The 24,140-nt window shown below is 31.9% G+C and overlaps 1 protein-coding gene across 1 annotated transcript in view; it reads right to left on the bottom strand.

The window, feature by feature from the left end:
* The window catches only part of nell2a (neural EGFL like 2a), a 173,973-nt gene that overhangs the window by 108,349 nt on the left and 41,484 nt on the right, over positions 1 to 24,140 (bottom strand). The window contains exons 5-9 of the mRNA XM_051099295.1: positions 23,438 to 23,534; positions 12,114 to 12,186; positions 11,939 to 12,021; positions 9,583 to 9,711; positions 980 to 1,082 (exon numbers count right to left, since the gene is read on the bottom strand). Of these exons, the coding sequence (XP_050955252.1) occupies positions 980 to 1,082; positions 9,583 to 9,711; positions 11,939 to 12,021; positions 12,114 to 12,186; positions 23,438 to 23,534 (485 nt within the window). The remainder of the gene's footprint in view (positions 1 to 979; positions 1,083 to 9,582; positions 9,712 to 11,938; positions 12,022 to 12,113; positions 12,187 to 23,437; positions 23,535 to 24,140) is intronic.

Here is a 24,140-nt window from a genome sequence, read left to right as displayed (position 1 = left end):
TGTGCATTTGTGTTTGTGTGTGCATTTTGTGTGTCCACATGAGTGTGTGTGCGTGTCAAGAGTGTGCGTCTGTGTGTCAAATGTGTGCATTTGTGTGTGTGTGTGCGCGAGTGTGTGTGTCAAGTGTTTGTGTGTCTGTGCATGTCTGTGTATGTGTGTTTGTGTTTACATGCGTGTGTGTGTGTATCTGCGTTTATGTGTGTGCGTGTGTGTGAGCACCAGTCAAGTGTGTGTGAGTGTGTGTATGTGTGCATGAGTCATGTGTGTGCATTTATATGTGTGAGTTTGTGCGTGTCTGTGTGCATTTGAGTTTGTGTGCATGCATCAAGTGTGTGCATTTGTGTGTATGAGTGTGTCTGTGTGTGCATTTTGTGTTTGCATGTGAGTGTGTACATTTGTGTGTGTGTGCATGTGTGTGTGTGTGTGTTTATGCATGTGCAATTGAGAGTCAAGTGTGTGTGTGTCTATGCGTGTTTGTGTGTGTGCGTACATTTGAGTTTGTGTGAGTGCATCAAGTGTGTGCTTTTTTGTGTGAGTGTGTCTGTGTGTGCATTTTGTGTGTTTGCATGTGAGTGTGTATGCGTAAAGTGTGTGTGTGTGTGTGTGTGTGTGTGAATGCACACAAAATGCACACACAAAAATGTGTGCGTGTTTGTACGTGTGAGTTTGTGCGTGTCCGTGTGTGCATTTGTGTGTGTGTGTATGCATGTGCGATTGAGTGTCAAGTGTGTGTGTCTATGCGTGTTTGTTTGTGTGTGTGTGCGTGCATTTGAGTTTGTGTGCATGCATCAAGTGTGTGCTTTTGTGTGTGAGTGCGTCTGTGTGTGCATTTTGCGTGTTTGCATGTGAGTGTGTGCATGCGTAAAGTGTGTACATTTGTGTGTCTGTGTGTTTGCATGTGAATGTGTGCATGCGTAAAATTTGTGAGTGAATAAGTGAGTGAGTGTGTGTTCGTGTGTGTATGTGCGTTTGTACTCACACTGGCACTCTTTGCAGCAGGTTCCTGTCACATACGCTGGGGTCGTACCGTCAGGACATTCGAGCAGGGGGCACAGAATCTTCTCACAACGGACCGTTCCATTCTGCAGAAGTTCAAACATTCATTCAGTGCTGGTGAGTGCTGTTGTTACACTACAATCACAATATGCCTTTGTAGTTCGCTACAGTGAAAGCAACACAGTGATTTCTGCAAGAATGATTCATAAGAAAGACCCTGATTCCTTAAACGATTCTTAAAATGATTCATTAAATGATCAGCTAAATGATTCACAACACAATTCATTAAATGATTTTAAATACTATACAATAACAATACTAACAATAACTGTAATAAATGTACTGTAAGAAAATAAGACCAAAAAAGACTCCTCACAGTATAGTTACTCTATGACACAGCATTCTGTATATACATCTATCCATATTTAATCCCAAAAATAGATTTCCAGGCTTTGCAGGGTGTGAAGGGACTCACGTCTCCCTGAAGCATGACATCCGTCACTTAAAGTCAAATTAAGATAATGTTCCTTTCACAAACTGCCCGGATCTCACTAAGTTCCTGTTGGTAGTTTCACCGGGACGCCTGTCTCATCCAAAGCGCGATCGCTGTCTGTTTGGACACGCTGAGTGCGCTGGAGACCGGCTAGCGTCTGTCAGAAGAGCACAGGGACTTCTAAAGATAGGACAGAATCCCTCCGTCTGTCACTTTGCATTCGGCAAAATATTCGTCTTACTCGCAGATAATAAATGTGTAATGAGCGAGGAAGAACGAGGAGAGGGAAAGCTTTCAGCGAGACCTGCTTCACATCTGTGTTTACATTACATTTGCTACACAGTGAGGACGCATGTCAGAGGAATGTGCTGTCTCGTTTGACCTTTGAGGAGACATGCAAGCGCTCTGCTAATTAGCTAATTGCAGACTGCGCGATTGGTTGAGGAAATGGTGTCTAGTTGTGTGTGCGCTACTTGACTAAACCTTGTTTTGTAGATGGAGAATGTGACGTGAATATTTCCATGTGATTTCATGTTCTGTCTAAGAGAACTGAGTAGAGTTAAAGTTAGCGTGTGATAGATATAAACAAGTCAGCATTTTAAATAACTTTAATTTAATTTAGCACATATGGAGTCAAGCTAGCATAGCTAGATGCATTTACATTTGCGTTCTTGCACAATGCAATGCAACTTGAACTACTTTCAAAATAATGTCATTTTACACACATATTTGACTGCAAAATGACATCACTGACCAATCACAAGCAAGTATTCCAGAGAGATGAGCGATAAAATACGTATGTTGAGTTTATGAGAAAATACTATTTTTTATTAGCAAGTTCTTCCCTAATTTGTTTGTATCTTTGTTTATTCGCATTAAGGTCTGTTAACACCAAAAACTATAACTATAGTAATAACTATAAAAATAACTAGAATGATAATGATAATTGTAACAATAACTGTAACTATAAAGGTAACTTTATCATTAACTATAATGATAACAATAACTATAACCCTAACTAACGCGTTAACTATAATTATAACAATAACTGTAACTGTAACCATACCTGACATGATAAGGATAATATAATAATGGTAACTGTATCAATATAACTATAACTATAATGGTAACAATAACGATATCTATACTAATAACTATAATGATAACTTTAACTTGAATGATAACTATAACAGTAATTATATAATGATGATAATAACTAATAGACAAATATACCTATAATGAATGAACAATTATGATAGCATAACAATATATATACCTATATGAAAATTAAAACGATAACTATACAATAAAGATAATGAGGTGTCCTTGTTACAGTGTAATTATACATTTAATTACAGAGTAATATTAATTAACTACATCTACTTACCATATGGTTTTGGTTACTTGCATGTAATTCTGCATAATTAATTTTTATTACAATAGTAAGTGCATGTAACTATAATAACCATAACAATAATCATAGCCATATCTATAATTATAATTATAACTATAATGATAACTATAACTATAATGATAACCATACAGAAAAAAAACTATAATGATAATTATAACTAGATCATAACCATTACTTTACTGATATATATTGATAACTATAACTATAATGATAACTTCAACTAGAATAATAACCATAAGGAAAAATATACCTATAATCATAACTATAATCATAACCATAACTATAACTTTACTGATAACTAAAACTATAACTATAATGATAACCATAAAGAAAAATAAACCTATAATGATAATTATAACTATACTCATAACCATGGGCGACATTGGGCGGGGGCAAGGGGGGGCAGTTGCCCCCCCCAGATGGTTAGTCCCTGTTGTCAGCCACACTGCAATTGGAGCGGTTTGCCATGCCCAGGCCCGGAGGTACTAGACGGTGCTAAATCCCTCAAACGAAAGCAAAAGCAACTGAAGATCTGGCAAAATAGCCAGACTCATTGTGTAGTTTAGAGAGCTTCATTGATTATAACAGCACTTGTGAGATCGCGATGAACTGAGATGAGTGACGCTTTTATACGCGATAATAAAGTGAGCGCACTTTCTAGGCTATAATCTGTTCAGAATTTGTACGAAACGTTCGTTTTATATGGTGCAATGTTTCGGGATGACATCTGCATACACACAGAAAAAAAAATGGTGCTTCAGCGCTTCTTCAGCGGTTCTTTGGTGTGATTGTGGTGCTATATAGCACCGTTAGTGTATAAAGAACCGGTCAAGCCCCTGTCTGGTTCTTCATTGTTTCTTTGGGGTCGTTAAGGTGCTATATAGCACCACTGCCATACAAAGAACCTGTTAAGCCTCTGAATAAGGATCTCTAACTCTCTCTTAAACTCTTCAGTTGGGGAAAGGATTAAAAACAACTTTAACATACAGTGTATTTCCTGAAGATCTTTTTGCCCCTAAGGCCCCCATAAGGAAATATTTCCCACATAAGACCTTTTGACCTTAGAAAAGCATAAAAGTGATTCAAGATATTTTGCCATTATAGTAAATATATTTACTACTATTGTAGTAATACAAGCCCCTATGATTGTTTCCATTGAGCACCATTTTTGTTGAAGTAATAAAGGTACATCTGATGGTTCTACATAGAACCATTTGACAAAGGTGCCATATAGCACCTTTTAAAATAGGTGCTATATAGCACTAAAAGTGGTTCCCCTATGATTACGAGCCAAAGAACCACTTTTAGTGCTATATAGCACCATTTGTTTTTAGAGTGTATTTATGCTGGATTCGTTCTTCGCCCGGCCCTTGTCCGACAGCTTATCAGAATTCTCGGCCCGAGTCCGACCCGAGCCCGTCTTTTTTTCCCTCTTCTCCCAAAACAGCCTATACTACTGTTTCAGCTATTAAAATAGTCCAGTTTTGTATGCAATGGCAAAGTGATTATATTTCGTTTTTTATCAAGTTAATTTAAACGTTTTGAAGCATTTTTAATTTTGTTCGTTAAATATAAGTTTTTGTTTTTTTAAAGTAACGGCCAGCGGAAGACTGATCATAGTCTGTTTGATCAATTTTGCCTTCTGAAATCATCACGACTTGCCCAAAATAAAATATCTATAGATATAAAACAGTTCAAGTATAAATCAATGTTAGTTTAAACGTTAAACCTAGATAAATGTGTGCTATTAGGCGCATATCCAGTCATTTGTGTGGAAGCTAAAACCGCTTTGCAGAACATGGAAGCGCCAGCGCAATCACTTGCATTTTTTTTCAGTGGCAACCATTTTAAATATTCCGTCATTTTTGCTGATAAAAGTGAGAATAATACATCATTCCAGACTGTAAAGGGTCTATTTATTTGTGTGCACTCACAATATCAACTAAACGTTGCAAATGGTGCTTCTAACATAAAGAAAACATCATGTTTTGATGCGCTGTCTGTGGTCTCAACAGGAGCGCTTCACAAAAATGAACCGAAATTCAGCGAATACATAACTCACAGACATTATACATATATCTATAAAAAGCTTTAAATTATAACTTAACGAAATGAAGCAAATCGAATTTCATTATGTAATCTTTAATGATGCATTTCTCTCTAAAGGCTCTAAACTTCATCCTTGCAACACTGACTCAGAAAACACTAGTTTATTAATGAATAATTCAAAAATCTCCTTACTGTTTCCCCCCGACACATTCATGGTAATAACTTTTGCCGGTGCTTTGTGGCAAGCTTTAGCCTATTGCATGCGCTTAAACGCGGAACTGTTCCAGCTGCTCTGAAAGCGCGCTCACTGCTGCTGCTGACAGAGACACTAAACGAAAGTGAAAGCAAAAGTGAAGTCTCGTGTTGTTTCCACCAGCGTGGATATTTTTTTCATCGCCATATTTGGTGGATGTCTAAAATATAAAAATAAGAAGAAACCTAAAACAGGGCCGAACTATGACTTGAAAATTGGCCCGAAGCCCGGTCCTAGGGGCATAAAAAAAATCAGGGCCCGTCGGGCTCGGCTGCAATGCAGGGCTCTACCGGGACATATCAACCAGTAGCCTAATTTCATTGCCAGTAATGGACGGTAAAGTTCAGGAATGAATAATATAAGATTTATGACAAAACAGTCCTACAACTGATCGTTCATTTTTTTCTTAACTTGTTCCACCTTTAGTACCAACGATTCAAAATGGATACATTTCACGTGACACGGGAAAAAAAGACACGGAAAATCAGAGAAGCGGCGTGCACATTTGGTTAAAAATGAAAGGCTGTCAACTGACACTTAAAACGGGAAGCTTTGCCAGATTCAAGAGTCAAAAGCTCGTCCACAGTTTAGTAACGTTGGCAACCTCGTCACGTTATTCTTGACTGCGCTGTATTGACTGCTATGGTGCCTTGCAATATGGTAGGGGATTGTTTTGATGCTTATCCGAATTTTTTTTCCTGCCCCCCCTGACTCAAGAGTCAAATGTCGCCCATGCTCATAAACATGACTATAACTTTACTGATAACTATAACTATAATCATAACCATAAGTATAATGATAACTATAATCATAACCATAACTTTAACTTTACTGATGACTATAACGATAACTATAATCATAACCATAACCATAACTATAACTTTACTGATAACTATAACAATAACTATAACTATAATCATAACTATAACTTAACTGGTAACTATACTGATAACTATAACTGATAACTAAAACTATAATCATAACCATAACTACAACTATAACTTTACTGATAACTATAACAATAACTATAACTATAATCATAACCATAACTATAACTTAACTGGTAACTATATTGATAACTATAATTACAACTTTAACTATAATCATAACCATAACTTTACAGATATATATTGATAACTATAACTATAATGATAACCATAAAGAAAAATATACCTATAATGATAACTATAAGTACAATCGTAACCATAGTTTCACTGATAACTATAACAATAACTATAACTGTAGTAATAATCATAACTATAATTTTACTGATAACTATAATGATAACTATAATCATAACCATAACCATAACTATAACTTTACTGATAACTATAGCAATAACTAGAACTGATAACTAGAACTGATAACTATAACTATAATCATAACCATAACTATAACTTTACTGATAACTATAATGATAACTATAATCATAACCATAACCATAACTATAACTTTACTGATAACTATAGCAATAACTAGAACTGATAACTAGAACTATAATCATAACCATAACTATAACTTTACTGATAACTATAATGATAACTATAATCATAATCATAATTATAACTTAACTGGTAACTATACTGATAACTATAACTATAATTACAACTTTAACTATAATCATAACCATAAGTTTACAGATATATATTGATAACTATAACTATAATGACAACTTCAACTATAATGATAACCATAAAGAAAAATATACCTATAATGATAACTATAACTACAATCGTAACCATAACTATAACTTTACTGATAACTATAACGATAACTATAACTGTAATCATAATCATAACTATAATTTTACTGATAACTATAACGCTAACTATAATCATAACCATAACTATAACTATAACTTTACTGATAACTATAACGATAACTACAACTATAATCGTAACCATAACTATAACTATAACTTTACTGACAACTATAACAATAACTATAACTTAACTGGTAACTGTACTAATAACTGTAACTGATAACTATAACTACAATCATAACCATAACTAAAACTTTACTGATAACTAAAATGATAACCATAACTATAACTTAACTGGTAACTATACTGATAACTATAACTGATAACTATAACTATAATCATAACCATAACTATAACTATAACTATAACTATAACTATAACTTTACTGACAACTATAACAATAACTAACTTAACTGGTAACTGTACTGATAACTGTAACTGATAACTATAACTACAATCATCACCATAACTAAAACTTTACTGATAACTAAAATGATAACTATAACTATAATGATAACCATAAAGAAAAATATACCTATAACGATAACTATAACCTAACCATAACTATAACTTTACTGATACTAAAATCTATAATAATGATAAACCTATAACGATAACTATAACTGTAATCATAATCATAACTATAATTTTACTGACAACTATAACAATAACTATAACTTAACTTGTAACTATACTGACAACTGTCACTGATTACTATAACTATAATCATAACCATAACTACATCTATAACTTTACTGATAACTAAAATGATAACTATAAAGAAAAATATACCTATAATGATAACTATAACTACAATCATAACCATAACTAAAACTTTACTGATAACTAAAATGATAACTATAACTATAATGATAACCATAAAGAAAAATATACCTATAATGATAACTATAACTACAATCATAACCATAACTATAACAATAACTATAACTGTTAACTATAGCTATAATCATATAACTATAATCATCTAATCATATCATATAACTGATAACTATAACTATAACTATAATCATAACCATAACTACAACGATAACTATAACTATAATCATAACCATAACTATAACTATAACTATAACTATAACTGACAACTATAACAATAACTAACTTAACTGGTAACTGTACTGATAACTGTAACTGATAACTATAACTACAATCATCACCATAACTAAAACTTTACTGATAACTAAAATGATAACTATAACTATAATGATAACCATAAAGAAAAATATACCTATAACGATAACTATAACTACAATCGTAACCATAACTGTAACTTTACTGATAACTAAAATGATAACTATAACTATAATGATAACCATAAAGAAAAATATACCTATAACGATAACTATAACTGTAATCATAATCATAACTATAATTTTACTGATAACTATAACGCTAACTATAATCATAACCATAACTATAACTATAACTTTACTGATAACTATAATGATAACTACAACTATAATCGTAACCATAACTATAACTATAACTTTACTGATAACTATAACAATAACCATAATTATAACTTAACTGGTAACTATACTGATAACTATAACTGATAAATATAACTATAATCATAACCATAACTATAACTATAATTTTACTGACAACTATAACAATAACTATAACTTAACTTGTAACTATACTGATAACTGTAACTGATTACTATAACTATAATCATAACCATAACTACATCTATAACTTTACTGATAACTAAAATGATAACTATAAAGAAAAATATACCTATAATGATAACTATAACTACAATCATAACCATAACTAAAACTTTACTGATAACTAAAATGATAACTATAACTATAATGATAACCATAAAAAAAAATACCTATAATGATAACTATAACTACAATCATAACCATAACTATAACAATAACTATAACTGTTAACTATAGCTATAATCATATAACTATAATCATCTAATCATATCATATAACTGATAACTATAACTATACCTATAATCATAACCATAACTACAACGATAACTATAACAGATAACTATAATCATGTAATCATATCATATAACTGATAACTATAACAATAACTATAATCATAACCATAACTACAACGATAACTATAACAGATAACTATAATCATGTAATCATATCATATAACTGATAACTATAACAATAACTATAATCATAACCATAACTATAACTATAACTTTACTGATAACTATAACAATAACTATAACTATAATCATAACCATATCCGTAACTTTACTGATAACTATAACAATAACTATAATTATAACGATAACCATAAAGACAAATATACCTATAATTAAAACTATTACTATAATCATAACCATAACTACAACTATAATTTTAAGGATAACTATAACTTTACTAGTAACTGTAACTTCCACTATAACTATAATGAGAATTATAGTTATAGTTATGAGAATTATAAGGAGAATAAAACAAGTCAGATAAAAAGTCACATTGAAAGTAGTCCGAATACATTACTAAAAACCTCGATTACGTTACTAACTACAATTTTCATTGTGTAATCTGTAGTCAGTAACGGACTACAATTTGAAATTTATCCACCCAGCGCTGCACACGATCCGTCAGACTCACCGAGCACGTGCAGTTCTTGCAGCCGTCGGTCCAGGTCTGCTCCTCTCTGTAGGTCACTCCCTTCACGTGACACGTCCTCTCGCAATAACACGAGTCCAGACCCTTCATCTTCTCCTCGGCCAGAGACAGCTGCGGGAGGATAAGAGAGAGCGAATCCCCAATTAAACTCACTTTCTGACAGGAAACAGACGAGGAAACGCCCGCAGTTGATTGATTATTTGCGATCGTCCGTTTGCATTTTTCATTAAGCCGCCGATACGACGGTGTTATTCCGACACGCTTGATCAGAAGAGTTTTTCCTCATCAGCGGCAGAGTTTGTGTGCGGTTGGCAGCTGTGAGTTATTACAACACCATAAACAAGCCTTTAAATTCACAGCACAGACGCAAGCCAGATGTTTGCAGAAACTGGGCTCCGATTCATCTGTCAAACAAACAGAGGAGAAACACGCTGCGTTTATTGCCAGCTCACTGCAGAGCAGAATTGAGACGTCGAAAATTTCTTTTAATATCAATATGATATTCAGTACCTCCTGATTCTGAAATGAGATACAGAACTATAATTCGAGTTTTTGAGTTTTTGTAATACATTTTTTAGCATAATTTACCCATATAAACATCATATGGAATAAATCCAGAAACTTTAGACGATATTAATACTGAATATTTGAAATGCCTGCTGTATATTTAAATGTACAGTGCTAAAAACATTTTTTGAAGTAAAACTTGAAGTATAACATTATTTGAATATGTTTTACAAGAACATACTGTTTTGGTCTTGGGGTATTATAGTTAAGTAAAACTAAAACTGAAGTTAACATTAAAATCATAAAGACATCTTTACCTGAAATAAATAAATGTTAACTGAAAGAAATCAAATCAAATCAAATAAATATATTTTTTTAATTTAATAAAAACTAATTTTAATTTAGTTTAACTTGATGTATTGAAATAACTAAAACTGAAATAAAAATTAATATAAATACTATATAGACATTTACTGTATATTTAAAAAATATATATAAAAAATAAAATAAAATAACAAAAAACAACAAAATGACTAAAGCTGTAACTAAAATGAAAATGAAAAGAAAAATAAATAATTTAAAATGTATTTAAAAACTATAATATATTAATCATAAAAACTCAAAGTAAGATAAACTTTAATTTAAAAAATCTCTATAAAAGTAGCTGCCAATATTTCTCATTTTCATTTAGTTTAACTTTATGTACTAAAATAAAGCTAAAACTGAAATGTAAACAATTTTATAAAAATGTGTGTCTGTATATATATGTATATATATGAAAAAATACAACAAATTTTAGATATATATATTTATATATATGTGTGTGTGTGTGTGTGTGTGTGTGAGTGTGAAAAATATGACTACAATTTTAAGCAAAATGAACATGGAAAATATAAATATAAAATAAATATAAAAATACTCTAAACAAAATATACTTATATATAAACATATTTAACATATTATATATATATATATATATATATATATATATATATATATATATATATATAATAATATAATAAATATAATAACATGTATAAATACTAAAAATGACAGAATCACAAAAAAATTACTAAAATGTTACATTAAATATACTTTATAAATAAAATAAATAATACTTAATAAAATAAAATATACATATATAAACTTAAACATTTTATTACAGCTAAATATAATACTATTTACAGTCATAATATAATGACGTAAAATTAAAATGAAAGTGGCAAATATAAAAATACTCAAAATAAAATATACTTATGAATAAAATATACAAATATTTAAACTTAAACATTTTATTTCAGCTAACTATATACTATTGAAACTACTGAAAATACTGAAACTACTAAAAATGACTAAATATTCAAATAAAAATGAAACATTAAGACTAAAATAACACTGTTTCAGCCTTTCTACTTCAAAATTTAATGTTTACTTGCCTTTTCTGTTTTATTGTTTGTGAAATAAAGAGTTAAAATTCTTTCTACCCCAATTTTTACAGTATATTTAGTTTATTTAAAGATACAGTACAGTATTATGTCCTCTCCATCTTCATGAGTGGCTAAAAAACAAATCTGCTAATTAGTTATTAATTAGTTAGTTATTTTTGATGAATCTGATGGAGATTCTTTATAAATTCTCCTTCCTGTCTTCCGCGGTGACAATAACAGCACACGGCTTTGGAGAGACATGACTTAATGAAGACAGAATTAGCATTTTGTGCTTTAATGCTTTCCAAACGAATGAAATTCCTCTTCTGCGACTGTGACTTCAGCAGATAAAATGAAGCCAATTATTAAACTGAATGTTGCGTCGCACAGAAACAAAGCACCACCTTGCTCGACGTTTTCGCCAAGATGTCCTGGAGCTCCATGATCTTCTGCACGAGTCCGTGGAAGTCGTTGCAGGTTGGACAGGCTACAAAAGACACACAAACCGGATGCATTCAGCCAAATGCATTGCATATGTTTGATTCTGCAATCACAAATAAACTAATTAGCGGCACGTACTACGGTTGAGGTCGGGGCATTGCGTGATGTATCCTTGAGGCATTACAAGGATCTGAACGTCTTGCATCACTCCCTGCATCAAAAACACACACTGAGGTTATTCAACAGCACGATTAGATCAGAGGAGAAATATTAATTACATTTAAACACATGCATTCATGGCTCTTTGCATGGATTTAAATAGGATTGAGAGTTTATTCAACAAGCACTCAGCAAATGATGACCTTGAGCGGCTCTAATAAATTAACGGCATGTCGTTATGAGCCAAAAAAACATATTGCTAACGTGGATTACATGCTATGTGGAGAAAACAGCTTGTCCCTGTATACGGTCACCAGCAGCGAGCATCATGGGTAAAATCTGAAAGGGTGGCTTTTAGATGTTCAAGGCTGCTGTTATTTGTCGGGCGAAATATGAAGAGAAAGCTTCAGCGCTGACAACACTAATAAGAGAGCGAAGCGAAGGACGCGGATGAGCGTGACCTTTTCCCAGGACATGTTCTCTGGATTAGCACCTGTTAAGCCATATTGCTTTTCTCTTAGCTTCGATTTGCGGCTTATATTTAGAGGTTTTATCTCCGTGTCGAATCAAACTCGCACGTTTTATTCCGAATTCAGGCCGGCTGATGCCGGTTGCCATGTAGAGATGATTCTTTATTAAAATCGACATGATCTTATTAGTCCTGGTAGGTGTTTGTATTTAAATATTGCATTTAAAATGTAAACACCTTGATGTTGAACACGTATGTTTTTGAAGTTAATACGTCAGATCAAAGGATTTTTTTAAAGAATTTAATGCGTTTATTCATCGAGGATATGTTTGATTGATCAGAAGTGACAGTAAAGACATTTATAATGTTACAGAAGATTTCCATTTCAAATAAATGACATTATTTTGAGCTTTCTACCTATCTGTGAATCCTATAGGGTTTTCATCATTGGTAATAATCAGGAATGTTTCTTGAGCAGCAAATCAGCTTATTAGAATGATTTCTGAAGAGTCATGTGATGCTGAAGACTGGAGAAGTGATGCTGAAAATTCAGCTTTGATCACAGAAATAAATTATATTGTAATGTATATTCAGATAGAAAACTACTGTTTTAAATTTTTGATCAATTAAATGCAGTCTTGGTGAGCAGAAGAGACTTCTTTCAAACACATATCAACCTTAAACATTCGAAAAGTAGTGTCGGCTAGAACTTCACTTTACATAAAATATATATGAAAAGTAAAGAGATTTTTTATAATAACCCTACACTGCATATATATATATATATATATATATATATATATATATATATATACTGACAAAATTACAAACGCAACACTTTTGTTTTTGCCCCCATTTTTCATGAGCTGAACTCAAAGATCTAAGACTTGTCTATGTACACAAAAGGCCTATTTTTCTCAAATATTGTTCACAAATCTGTGTAAATCTGTGTTAGTGAGCCGAGATAATCCATCCGCCTCACAGGTGTGGCATATCAAGATGCTGATTAGACAGCATGATTATTGCACAGGTGTGCCTTAGGCTGGACACAATAAAAGGACACTCTAAAATGTGCAGTTTTATCACACAGCACAATGCTACAGATGTCACAAGTTTTGAGGGAGCGTGCAATTGGCATGCTGACTGCAGGAATGTCCACCAGAGCTGTTGCCTGTGAATTGAATGTTCATTTCTCTACCATAAGCCGTCTCCAAAGACATTTCAGAGAATTTGGCAGTACATCCAACCGGCCTCACAACCACGGACCACGTGTGACCACACCAGCCCAGGACCTCCACATCCAGCATCTTCACCTCCAAGATCGTCTGAGACCAGACACCCGGACAGCTGCTGCAACAATCAGTTTGCATAACCAAAGAATGTCTGCACAGACTGTCAGAAACCGCCTCGGGGAAGCTCATCTGCATGCTCGTCGTCCTCATCGGGGTCTCGACCTGACTGCAGTTCGTCGTCATCACCGACTCGAATGGGCAAATTCAAACATTCATGGGCGTCTGGCACTTTGGAGAGGTGTTCTCTTCACGGATGAATCCCGGTTTTCACTGTACAGGGCAGATGGCAGACGGCGTGTATGGGGTTGTGTGGGTGAGCGGTTTGTTGATGTCAACGTTGTGGATCGAGTGGCCCATGGTGGCGGTGGGTTTATGGTACGGGCAGGCGTATGTTATGGACAACGAACACGTGCATTTTATTGATGGCATTTTGAATGCACAGAGATACTGTGATGAGATCCTGACGCCCATTGTTGTGCCATTCATCCACGACCATCACCTCATGTTGCAGCATGATAATGCACGGCCCCATGTTGCAAGGATCTGTACACAATTCCTGGAAGCTGAAAACATGTCAGTTCTTGCATGGCCAGCATACTCACCAGACATGTCACCCATTGAGCATGTTTGGGATGCTCTGGATCAGTGTGTTCCAGTTCCTGCCAATATCCAGCAACTTCGCACAGCCATTGAAGAGGAGTGGACCAACATTCCACAGGCCACAATCAACAACCTGATCAACTCTATGTGCAGGAGATGTGTTGCACTGCATGAGGCAACTGGTGGTCACACCAGATACTGACTGGTTTTCAAACCCCCCCAATACAGTAAAACTGCACATTTGAGAGTGTTTTTTTAATGTGACCAGCCTAAGGCACACCTGTGCAATAATCATGCTGTCTAATCAGCATCTTGATATGCCACACCTGTGAGGTGGATGGATTATCTCGGCTCACTAACACAGATTTAAACAGATTTGTGAACAATATTTGAGAGAAATAGGCCTTTTGTGTACATAGAAAAAGTCAGATCTTTCAGTTCAACAAATGAAAAACGGGGGCAAAAACAAAAGTGTTGGCTTTTATAATTTTGGTCAGTGTATATATATATATATATATATATGTATATATATATATATATATATATATATATAAATATATATATATATATATATATATATATGTAGGGTTATTAATAATTTCAGGGTTATTTTTTATATAAAAGAAAGAATATATAATAATATATATAAATTTTATAAAAAATGTAATTAAATATATATATATATATATATATATATATAATAAATGTAAAAAAAATTAAGATAAAATTATTATATTTAATATAACATATTATATATATATATGTATGTAATATTTTTTAATTACATTTTTATTCATTTTATAATTATAAACACACTTTTTTACTTTATTTAATTTTTTTATGAAGTTTCTTTTATATATACACTATCGTTCAAAAGTTTGGGGTCAGTAAGACTTGTAATAGTCTTTAAAGAAGTCTCTTATGCTCATCAAGGCTGCATTTATTTGATTAAAAATATATAAAAAAAAACAGTAATATTGCAAAATGTTTTTACAATATAAAATAATGTTTTTTATTTTAACATACTTTAAAATATAATTTATTCCTGTGATGAAAAGCTGAATTTTTATCAGCTGTTACTCCAGTCTTAAGTGTCACATGATCCTTCAGAAATCATTCTAATATGCGGATTTATTATTAGAATGATCAATGTTGGATAATATCAACAGTTGTGCTGCCAAATATTTTTTGGAACCTGTGATTTTTTTTTTTTTTCAGGATTCTTTCATGAATAACAAGTTTAAAAAGTACAGTGTTTATTCAAAATATAAATATTTTATAACAATGTAAATTATTTATTATTAACTTTTAATAAACTTTTAATTATTAACTTAATACATCCTTGGTGAATAAAAGTATTAATTTCTTTAAAAAAAAAAAGAAAAAAAAAAGAAACAATAAAAATGTACTGACCCCAAACTTTTGAACGGTAGTGTATATATATATATATATATATATAGTTTGCATATTTTACTTGCAGTCCTTTTTTTTAGGGCTGGTAAATTCTAATAATTCATTCAATTTTAATTGAACTGTATTTTTAAGGTGCATTTCAGTTTCCAGATCGTTTTAGATTTTTTTTCTCGATGGCAAGTGTGTTTCCAGCGCAGTGTATGATCATTTGCAGCCCGTCTGACACACGGCGAACTCGTCAGCCAGCAGCTTTTGGCACGGCGGCACAAACCCGGCTCCCGTGAAGAAGCTCCCGACTCGTCGGCGTAATCAAACGGCTGCACTCAGAATCCAGCAGAGATGAAGCGGCGTTTGAGCGCAGCCGCGGCCCGGGCGAGCAGAAGCGCAGGACTCTAATAGGAGGTGGGCAAGGCCGCGCACTCTGGTAATTGGACATAATACGCGTCGCGGGGAGGAAATGATGTGGGCGGCGGGAGCGTAATAACAGCTCCCGGTCGCCGCTGTCCCACTCTGATAAGCAAAACAAGCAGATACAGATTGAATTTGCTGCATATGGGCCTTCATTTGATTGGCCTCCATCCGCGGCGCGTGCGGCCGCTCCGTCGCCATGGCGACCGGGCCCCATCTCAGGCCGCCAGAAAGCGTTTATTTTGGCCCTCGCGGGAGTCGAGCGCCGTGACTTATGAGAAATTGTTTTCGAAATTGTCTTGCCTCTTCAATTTTCCAACCATAAATTCAAAAGCCGACGCAGGTTTCTCCGGATTCTCCATGGCAATGAGAGGGAAATAGAGGTGAACGCTCTGAATTTATAGCGACTCGGGATGTCATTTGGTTTCTCGGCGAGTCAGCGACACACACGCACATACGGATATGCATGCGGCGATTGTTTAAATGAGAGGCAGTTGGGCGGTCAACAAGTGTGGAACGATGGCTAATCGAACGGTAATGACGCCTTTGATCAGCGCCGCCTCAAACTGTACATCAATATTTCTGAGTGCAAACGGCCTGCTGTTATGTCTAATGCGCGCAGGAAAAATAAATTGGTGGAAGATGAAAGCCGAACGAAATGGCGTATCTGTGATTTTGCACATGCAAATGAAGGACAAAAATGTGCATTTGCTTTTACGGCTAAGGAGGTGTCAATACGTCAATGATGTGAAAAATGTGTGGTACAGTTCAGAAAATGATCTTTTTTTCAGAGAATTCAGTACTTTCTTTCATTAAAGAGATCAAATTGATCAAAAGTGACAGTGGAGACATTTAAAATGTTGCAAAAGATTTCTATTTCAAATAAATGTTGTTCGTTTGAACTTTCTTTTCATCAAAGAACCACAAAAAATAAAATGTATCACAGTTTGCACAGAAAAAAAGATTGCACTACTAGCAGTATTGATTTTATTTAGTTTTCCAGAGGTTTTGACTTGTCTTTTTCTTTCTTTCTTTTCATTATTGTGATTTTTTTTCAACAGGTTATTTTATTTTTACATTTATTTCAACCATTAAATCTCTTTTTTTTTGTTTTTGTTTTAAATTATTTTCATTAATTTTTTTATTATTTTATTTACTTGAATTTTTAATGGTCACAGTTTAAATAATTATTTTTCTTTTTTTATCTTATTAAATTTTGTAAATGTCCCAACTCACATCAGTTTATTTATTTATTTATGTATATATGTATGTATGTATTTACTTACTAAATTATTTTAATATGCTTACTTATCAGTGGCATCAACCTTTACATTTTTTCAGCATTTTTGATGAATAGAAAGTTCAAAAGAACAGCATTTATTTGCAAAACAAAAAACTTTTGGAATTAAAATTATTTTATACCATTAAATCTCTTTTTTGTTTTTGTTTGAACTTATTTAAATTTAAGTATTTTATTATTTCGTTTTATTTTATTTTATTTACTTGAATTTTGAATGGTCACATTTAACTTTTTTTTTTTCAATTATTTAAATTAATTATTTTATTGGATTTTTTTATCTTATTAAATTTTACAACTGTCCCAGCTCACATCAGTTTGTTTGTTTATTTATTTATTCGTTCATTTTAATTCAGTGGTAACAATCTTTAATTTTTTTTGATAAATAGAAAGTTCAAAAGAACAGCATTTATTTGAAATAGGAAATGTAATTAATTTACACCATTAAATCTCTTTTTTGTTTTTGTTTTAAATTATTTTAATTTAAGTATTTTTTTAATAATTTTATCTTTAATTTATCTTTAATTTTATCTTTAATTTCACATCTAACATTTTTTAAAATTATTTGAATTAATTATTTCATTGCATTTTTTTTATCTTATTAAATTGTATAACTGTCCCAACTCACATCAGTTTATATATTTATTTATTTATTTTAATTCAGTGGCATCAACATTTACATTTTTTTCAACATTTTTGATTTTGAAATTTCTTTTTTTTTTATTTATTTATTTTAATTTAAGTTTTTTTTTTTTTAATTTTACTTACTTGAATTTTGAATGGTCACATCTAACATTTGGGGGTGTTTTTTTCAGTTATTTTAATTAATTATTTTATTGCATTTTTTTATCTTATTAAATTGTATAGCTGTCCCAACTCACATCAGTTTATATATTTATTTATTTATTTTAATTCAGTGGCATCAACCTTTACATTTTTTCAACATTTTTGATTCTGAAATTTCTTTTTTTATTATTTATTTATTTTAATTTAAGTTTTTTTTTTTTTTTTTTAATTACTTGAATTTTGAATGGTCACATCTAACATTTGGGGGTGTTTTTTCAGTTATTTTAATTAATTATTTTATTGCATTTTTTATCTTATTAAATTGTTAAGTGTCCCAACTCACATCAGTTTGTTTTTTTATTTATTTGTTAATTTCAGCGGCATCAACCTTTACATTTTTTCAGAATTTTTGATAAATTTAGAGTAAAAAAAAAAACAGTATTTATTTAAAATAATTTTAAAGAATTTTAATTACTTTATACCATTCAATCTTTTTTTTGTTTTGTTTTGTTTTTTGTAAAACAAATAAGTATTTTGTTTTATTTTTTTATTTTTTTATTTACTTGAACTTTAATGGTCACATCTAGCATTTTTTTTTTTTTTTTTTTTTTTACATTTTTTTATTTTAATTAATTATTTTTTGCATTTTTTTAATCGTATTAAATTGTTAACTGTCCCAACTCACATCAGTTTGTTTATTTACTTATTTGTTTATTTTAATTCAGTGGCATCAACCTTTACATTTTATTAAAAGAACATAATAAAAGAACAGCATTTATTTGAAATAGAAATTTTAATATTAATTATTTTATACCATTAAATCTCCTTTTTGTTTTAAATTACTTTTACTTTTAAAACTATTTTAATTAATTATTTTATTGCATTTTTTATCCTATTAAAACTGTCCCAACTCACATCAGTTTATTTATTTATTTATTTATTTATTTATTTATTTATTTATTTATTTATTTATTTAAATTCAGGGGCATCAACCTTTACATTTTTTCAGCATTTTTTGATGAATAAAAAGTTCAAAAGAACAGCATTTATCTGAAATAGAAATGTTTTGTAACATTATAAATGTCTTTACTCTCACTTTTTGATCAATTTAATGCATCATTGCTGAATAAAAATGTAAATTTCTCAGTTATCCAAAACTTTTGAATGATAATTTACCATGGTTTCCACAAAATATTGTGTAACACAACTGTTTTCAACATTGATAATAATCAGAAATGTTTATTGAGCAGCAAATCAGCATATTAGAATGATTTCTGAAGGATAATGTGATGCTGAAGACTGAGTAATGATGCTGAAAATTAAGCTTTAAATCATAGAATTAAATTACATTTTAACATAGATGCAAACAGAAAACAGCTATTTTGAATTGTAATAATATTTCACAATTTTTACAGTTTTTTTAAAACGAACACATATGAAAACTAACGAGATCACGCTTATGTAATTCACTACCTGCGCTTCCAACATACCTTCCAAATATAACATATCAATCCACAAGTGTGAAATCATGTGTAATCGAACGGTAATGACTCCTTTGATCAGCGCCGTCCCAAACCGTACATCAATATATAAGTGCGAACGGCCGACTATTACGTTTAATTGGTGGAAGATGAAAGCCAATGACTATCTGACGACGTCCCGGACGGCAGATATCTGTGATTTTGTACATGCAAATGAAAGACAGAAACGTGCGTTTTCTTTTACGGCAAAGCGTTAATCAGCGTCTCCGTGGAGACCGAAGCGGGAGGCGGGGTGAGAAATCTCGTCAAGAACCGCAAACGACCTCCAGCCTCCCCTCGTCTGCCAATTAACTCTGGAGATATTTAACAACCTGAAGCGACACTTCAAATCTTAAAGAGCCTCTCTGACACACACACACACACACACACATGCTTCAAATAAGTGTGTGGGTTTTATAGTCTAATAAACCACAGTTAGGAGTGTGAATTACCCCAAAAAAACAAGTACTTCCTCTCAAATTAGTTAACAGAAGGTATCATACTGTTAACACCATACAGACTGCATACTACTGATATATAGTGTGTGAAATAGCATGCAAAGATAAATATTACAATATTATGCACTGGTAAATAGCATTACACTATGCATGATACTAATATGTTGCGTAATGCATTTGTTTTCATATGTTGCATGCTTATTTCAGTGTTTAGTTTCAACATATGAATATAGTTTGGTTTTATTTTTGTGTTTTTGACATGTATGTTTGTTTTTTAAATAATTAATTATTTATTAATTATTTTACTGATTTTACTATAATTTTAGTTAAAATTTTGTTGTTTTTTATTATTTTTTATTTTTATATAGTTATTAATTTTTATTTATTGTAAGTTCAATTTTATTGTAATATTATTATTAATATTATGTTAATTTTTTTTATTACATCAAGTTAAACTAAATAAAAAGAAATGTTGCATTTGCAACTATAATAAAATAATATATATTATATAATGAAATAAAAGTTTATTATAATAACTTGATAAAAAAAAGTTTGTCGAGACAAACTTTAAGCTGGCTTGAGAAGCCGGAACAGAAAGTTTTAAAAAGTTTGAAAATTTTATAAGTTTGAAAACTTTAAGAAGTTTTAAAAGTTTAAAAAGTTTTAAGTTTGATGGTTTTCAGTCTGAAATAGTTTGAAGTCCAAAGTAGTTTTAAAAGGTAAAAGTTTAAAGGCAATACGGTCTGTCAGAGATAGATATGTTTATAGCATGATTAGCAAGTTGTTAGCTTGATTAGCAAGTTGTTAGCATGTTGCTAGCATGTTTCTAGCATGATTAGCAAATTGTTAGCATGTTGCTAGCATGTTCCTAGCATGATTAGCAAGTTGCTAGCATGATTAGCAAGTTACTAGCATTTTGCTAACATGATTAGCAAGTTGGTAGCATGTTTCTAGCATGTTTCTGACATGATTAGCAATTTGTTAGCATGATTAGCAAGTTGCTAGCATGTTTCTAGCATGATTAGCAAGTTACTAGCATGTTGTTAGCATGATCATAGCATGATTAACATATTAACATGATTAGCAAGTTGTTAGCATGTTGCTAGCGTGATTAACAAGTTGGTAGCATGTATCTGACATGATTAGAAATTTGTTAGCATGTTGTTAGTATGATCAGCAAAGTTGCTAGCATGTTTCTAGCATGATTATCAAGTTGCTACCATGTTTCTAACATGATTAGCAAGTTGCTAGCATGTTTCTAGCATGATTAGCAAGTTACTAGCATGTTGTTAGCATGATTATAGCATGATTATAGCATGATTAACATGTTATTAACATGATTAGCAAGTTGTTAGCATGTTGCTAGCATGTTTCTGACATGATTAGCAATTTGTTAGCATGTTACTAATATGTTGCTAGCATGATTAGCAAAGTTGCTAGCTTTTTTCTAACATGATTAACAAGTTGCTAGCATTTTTCTACCATGATTAGCAAGTTGCTAGCATGTTTCTAGCATAATTATAACATGATTAACATGTTATTAACATGATTAGCAAGTTGTTAACATGTTGTTAGCATGATTAACAAGTTGTTAGCATGTTGCTAGCATGTTTCTGACATGATTAGCAATTTGTTAGCACGTTGCTAATATGTTGCTAGCATGTTTCTAGCATGATTAGCATGTTGTTAGCATGTTTCTAGCATGATTAGCAAGTTGCTAGCATGTTTCTAGCATGATTAGCATGTTGTTAGCATATTTCTAGCATGATTAACAAGTTGCTAGCATGTTTCTAGCATGATTAGCAAGTTACTAGAATGTTGTTAGCATAATTAGCATAATTATAGCATGATTAGCATGTTATTAACATGATTAGCAAGTTGTTAGCATGTTGCTAGCGTGATTAACAAGTTGTTAGCATGTTGCTAGCATGTTTCTGACATGAACAATTTGTTATGTTGCTAATATGTTGCTAGCATGATTATCAAGTTGCTAACATGTTTCTAGCATGATTAGCATGTTGTTAGCATGTTTCTAGCATAATTAACAGGTTGCTAGCATGTTTCTAGCATGATTAGCATGTTGTTAGCATGTTTCTAGCAGCATGATGTTTTAGCATGATTAGCATGTTGTTAGCATGTTTCTAGCATAATTAACAGGTTGTTAGCATGTTTTCTAGCATGATTAGCATGTGTTAGCATGTTTCTAGCATAATTAACAGGTTGCTAGCATGTTTCTAGCATGATTAGCATGTTGTTAGCATGTTTCTAGCATAATTAACAGGTTGTTAGCATGTTTCTAGCATGATTAGATCGATGAGTTTGAATGAGTTTGAATGGATTAGAAATACAGTACATAGAAGGAAAGTTTGATTGAGTCTCAAGGGATTCTGGGAGTTTTGACAGTTGGAATAGTGTTGCTCATTTGAACATTCCGTCAATGTAAGTCCATGGGATTTTTCCCAATTTTAATCACCATTTTTAGGAAAATCGTAAGTCCGATCAGTATAGTATAGTGTAGTATAGCAACTAATCAGATCAGTCTGAAGATCTGGGCTGAGTTTGGAGTTTGTAGAGTTAAAACTCTAGGAGGAGTTAGAGTTGATCATTTTAGTCTCAGAAGAAGAAGAAGTTTAAATAGCATATCAGTAAGTTGTCTTTCTCAAACCAACTTAATTAATCTTTTTATTATATATTATTATATTTGATTTCAGCTAAAGTTATTTTAAGCAATAAAAATGTTTGTGGTTATAGTAAACTATAATACTCCTATAATTTACTGTAAGATAAGAGCATCTGTCAAATGCATAAAATGTTATTTTATTCCATTCGACCCAAACAGACATCTGGAAAGATGACATCCAGGCTTATCAGTCACTGAAGGTAAGTGCAGTGCATAGCTTATTTTATGCTGCATATTTAGGTGTAGTAGCTGATCTCGGTTTTCTATGCATACAGAATAGCACACCGTACTGCAGAAACGTATGCTAGCTTGCTATCGCAAGCACTGCCTCTAATGTGTGTGTCGATCCATGATGCTTGTGCTGGGTGAAGATGAAACACCTTGAATAAGCCATGAGCGCTGTTTCTCTGTCCGATCCAGAACGACGTGTCTTCTGGGATCTCCATCAGCGGAACAGCAACCACTCGCTCATAGATTCTGAAGAGAAACATCCCAGAATGACAAAGAATATCAGCGAAGCGACAGTATTTCCAAAATCATGATAGCATTTAAAGTCATGATTCTTGATTGACTAATTTCATTTCAAACCACAGCAGTATGCTACTGAACACTCGTTGGGAAAGTACTGTTATTTGTTATATTAACACATTTTATTAACTAGGTGGCATGTAGTAAACGGCTCACTGCAAAAAATTATTTTCTTGCTCTCTATTCTTGTCTTGTTTTTCACTAAAATAACATTCCTAAATCAAGATGCATTTACTTGAGAAGCAAATTAAATAAGTGTGGAAGCTTTTTTTTCAACTTTATGTCTTGCAATTCTGAGAGAAAAAGTCAGAATTACAAGATATAAATTCAGAATTCTAAGATGTAAAGGCAGAATTGCAAAATATAAAGTAAAAATTGTGAGATGTAAGAATTTCAAAATAAAAAGTCATAATTGCAAGATATAAAGTAAAAATTGCAAGATGTAACGTAAAAATTGTGAAATGGAAAGTACAAAAATTGTGAGATGTAAATAAAAAGTCAGAATTGCGAAATGTAAAGATTGCAAGATGTAAAGTAAAAATTGTGACGTAATGT

The sequence above is a fragment of the Labeo rohita genome, chromosome 25 (genome assembly GCF_022985175.1).
Source record: "Labeo rohita strain BAU-BD-2019 chromosome 25, IGBB_LRoh.1.0, whole genome shotgun sequence".
Taxonomy (NCBI): domain Eukaryota; kingdom Metazoa; phylum Chordata; class Actinopteri; order Cypriniformes; family Cyprinidae; genus Labeo; species Labeo rohita.
The sequence above is the reverse complement of the archived record's forward strand: the minus strand, read 5'-3'. Positions and strand labels throughout refer to the sequence as shown.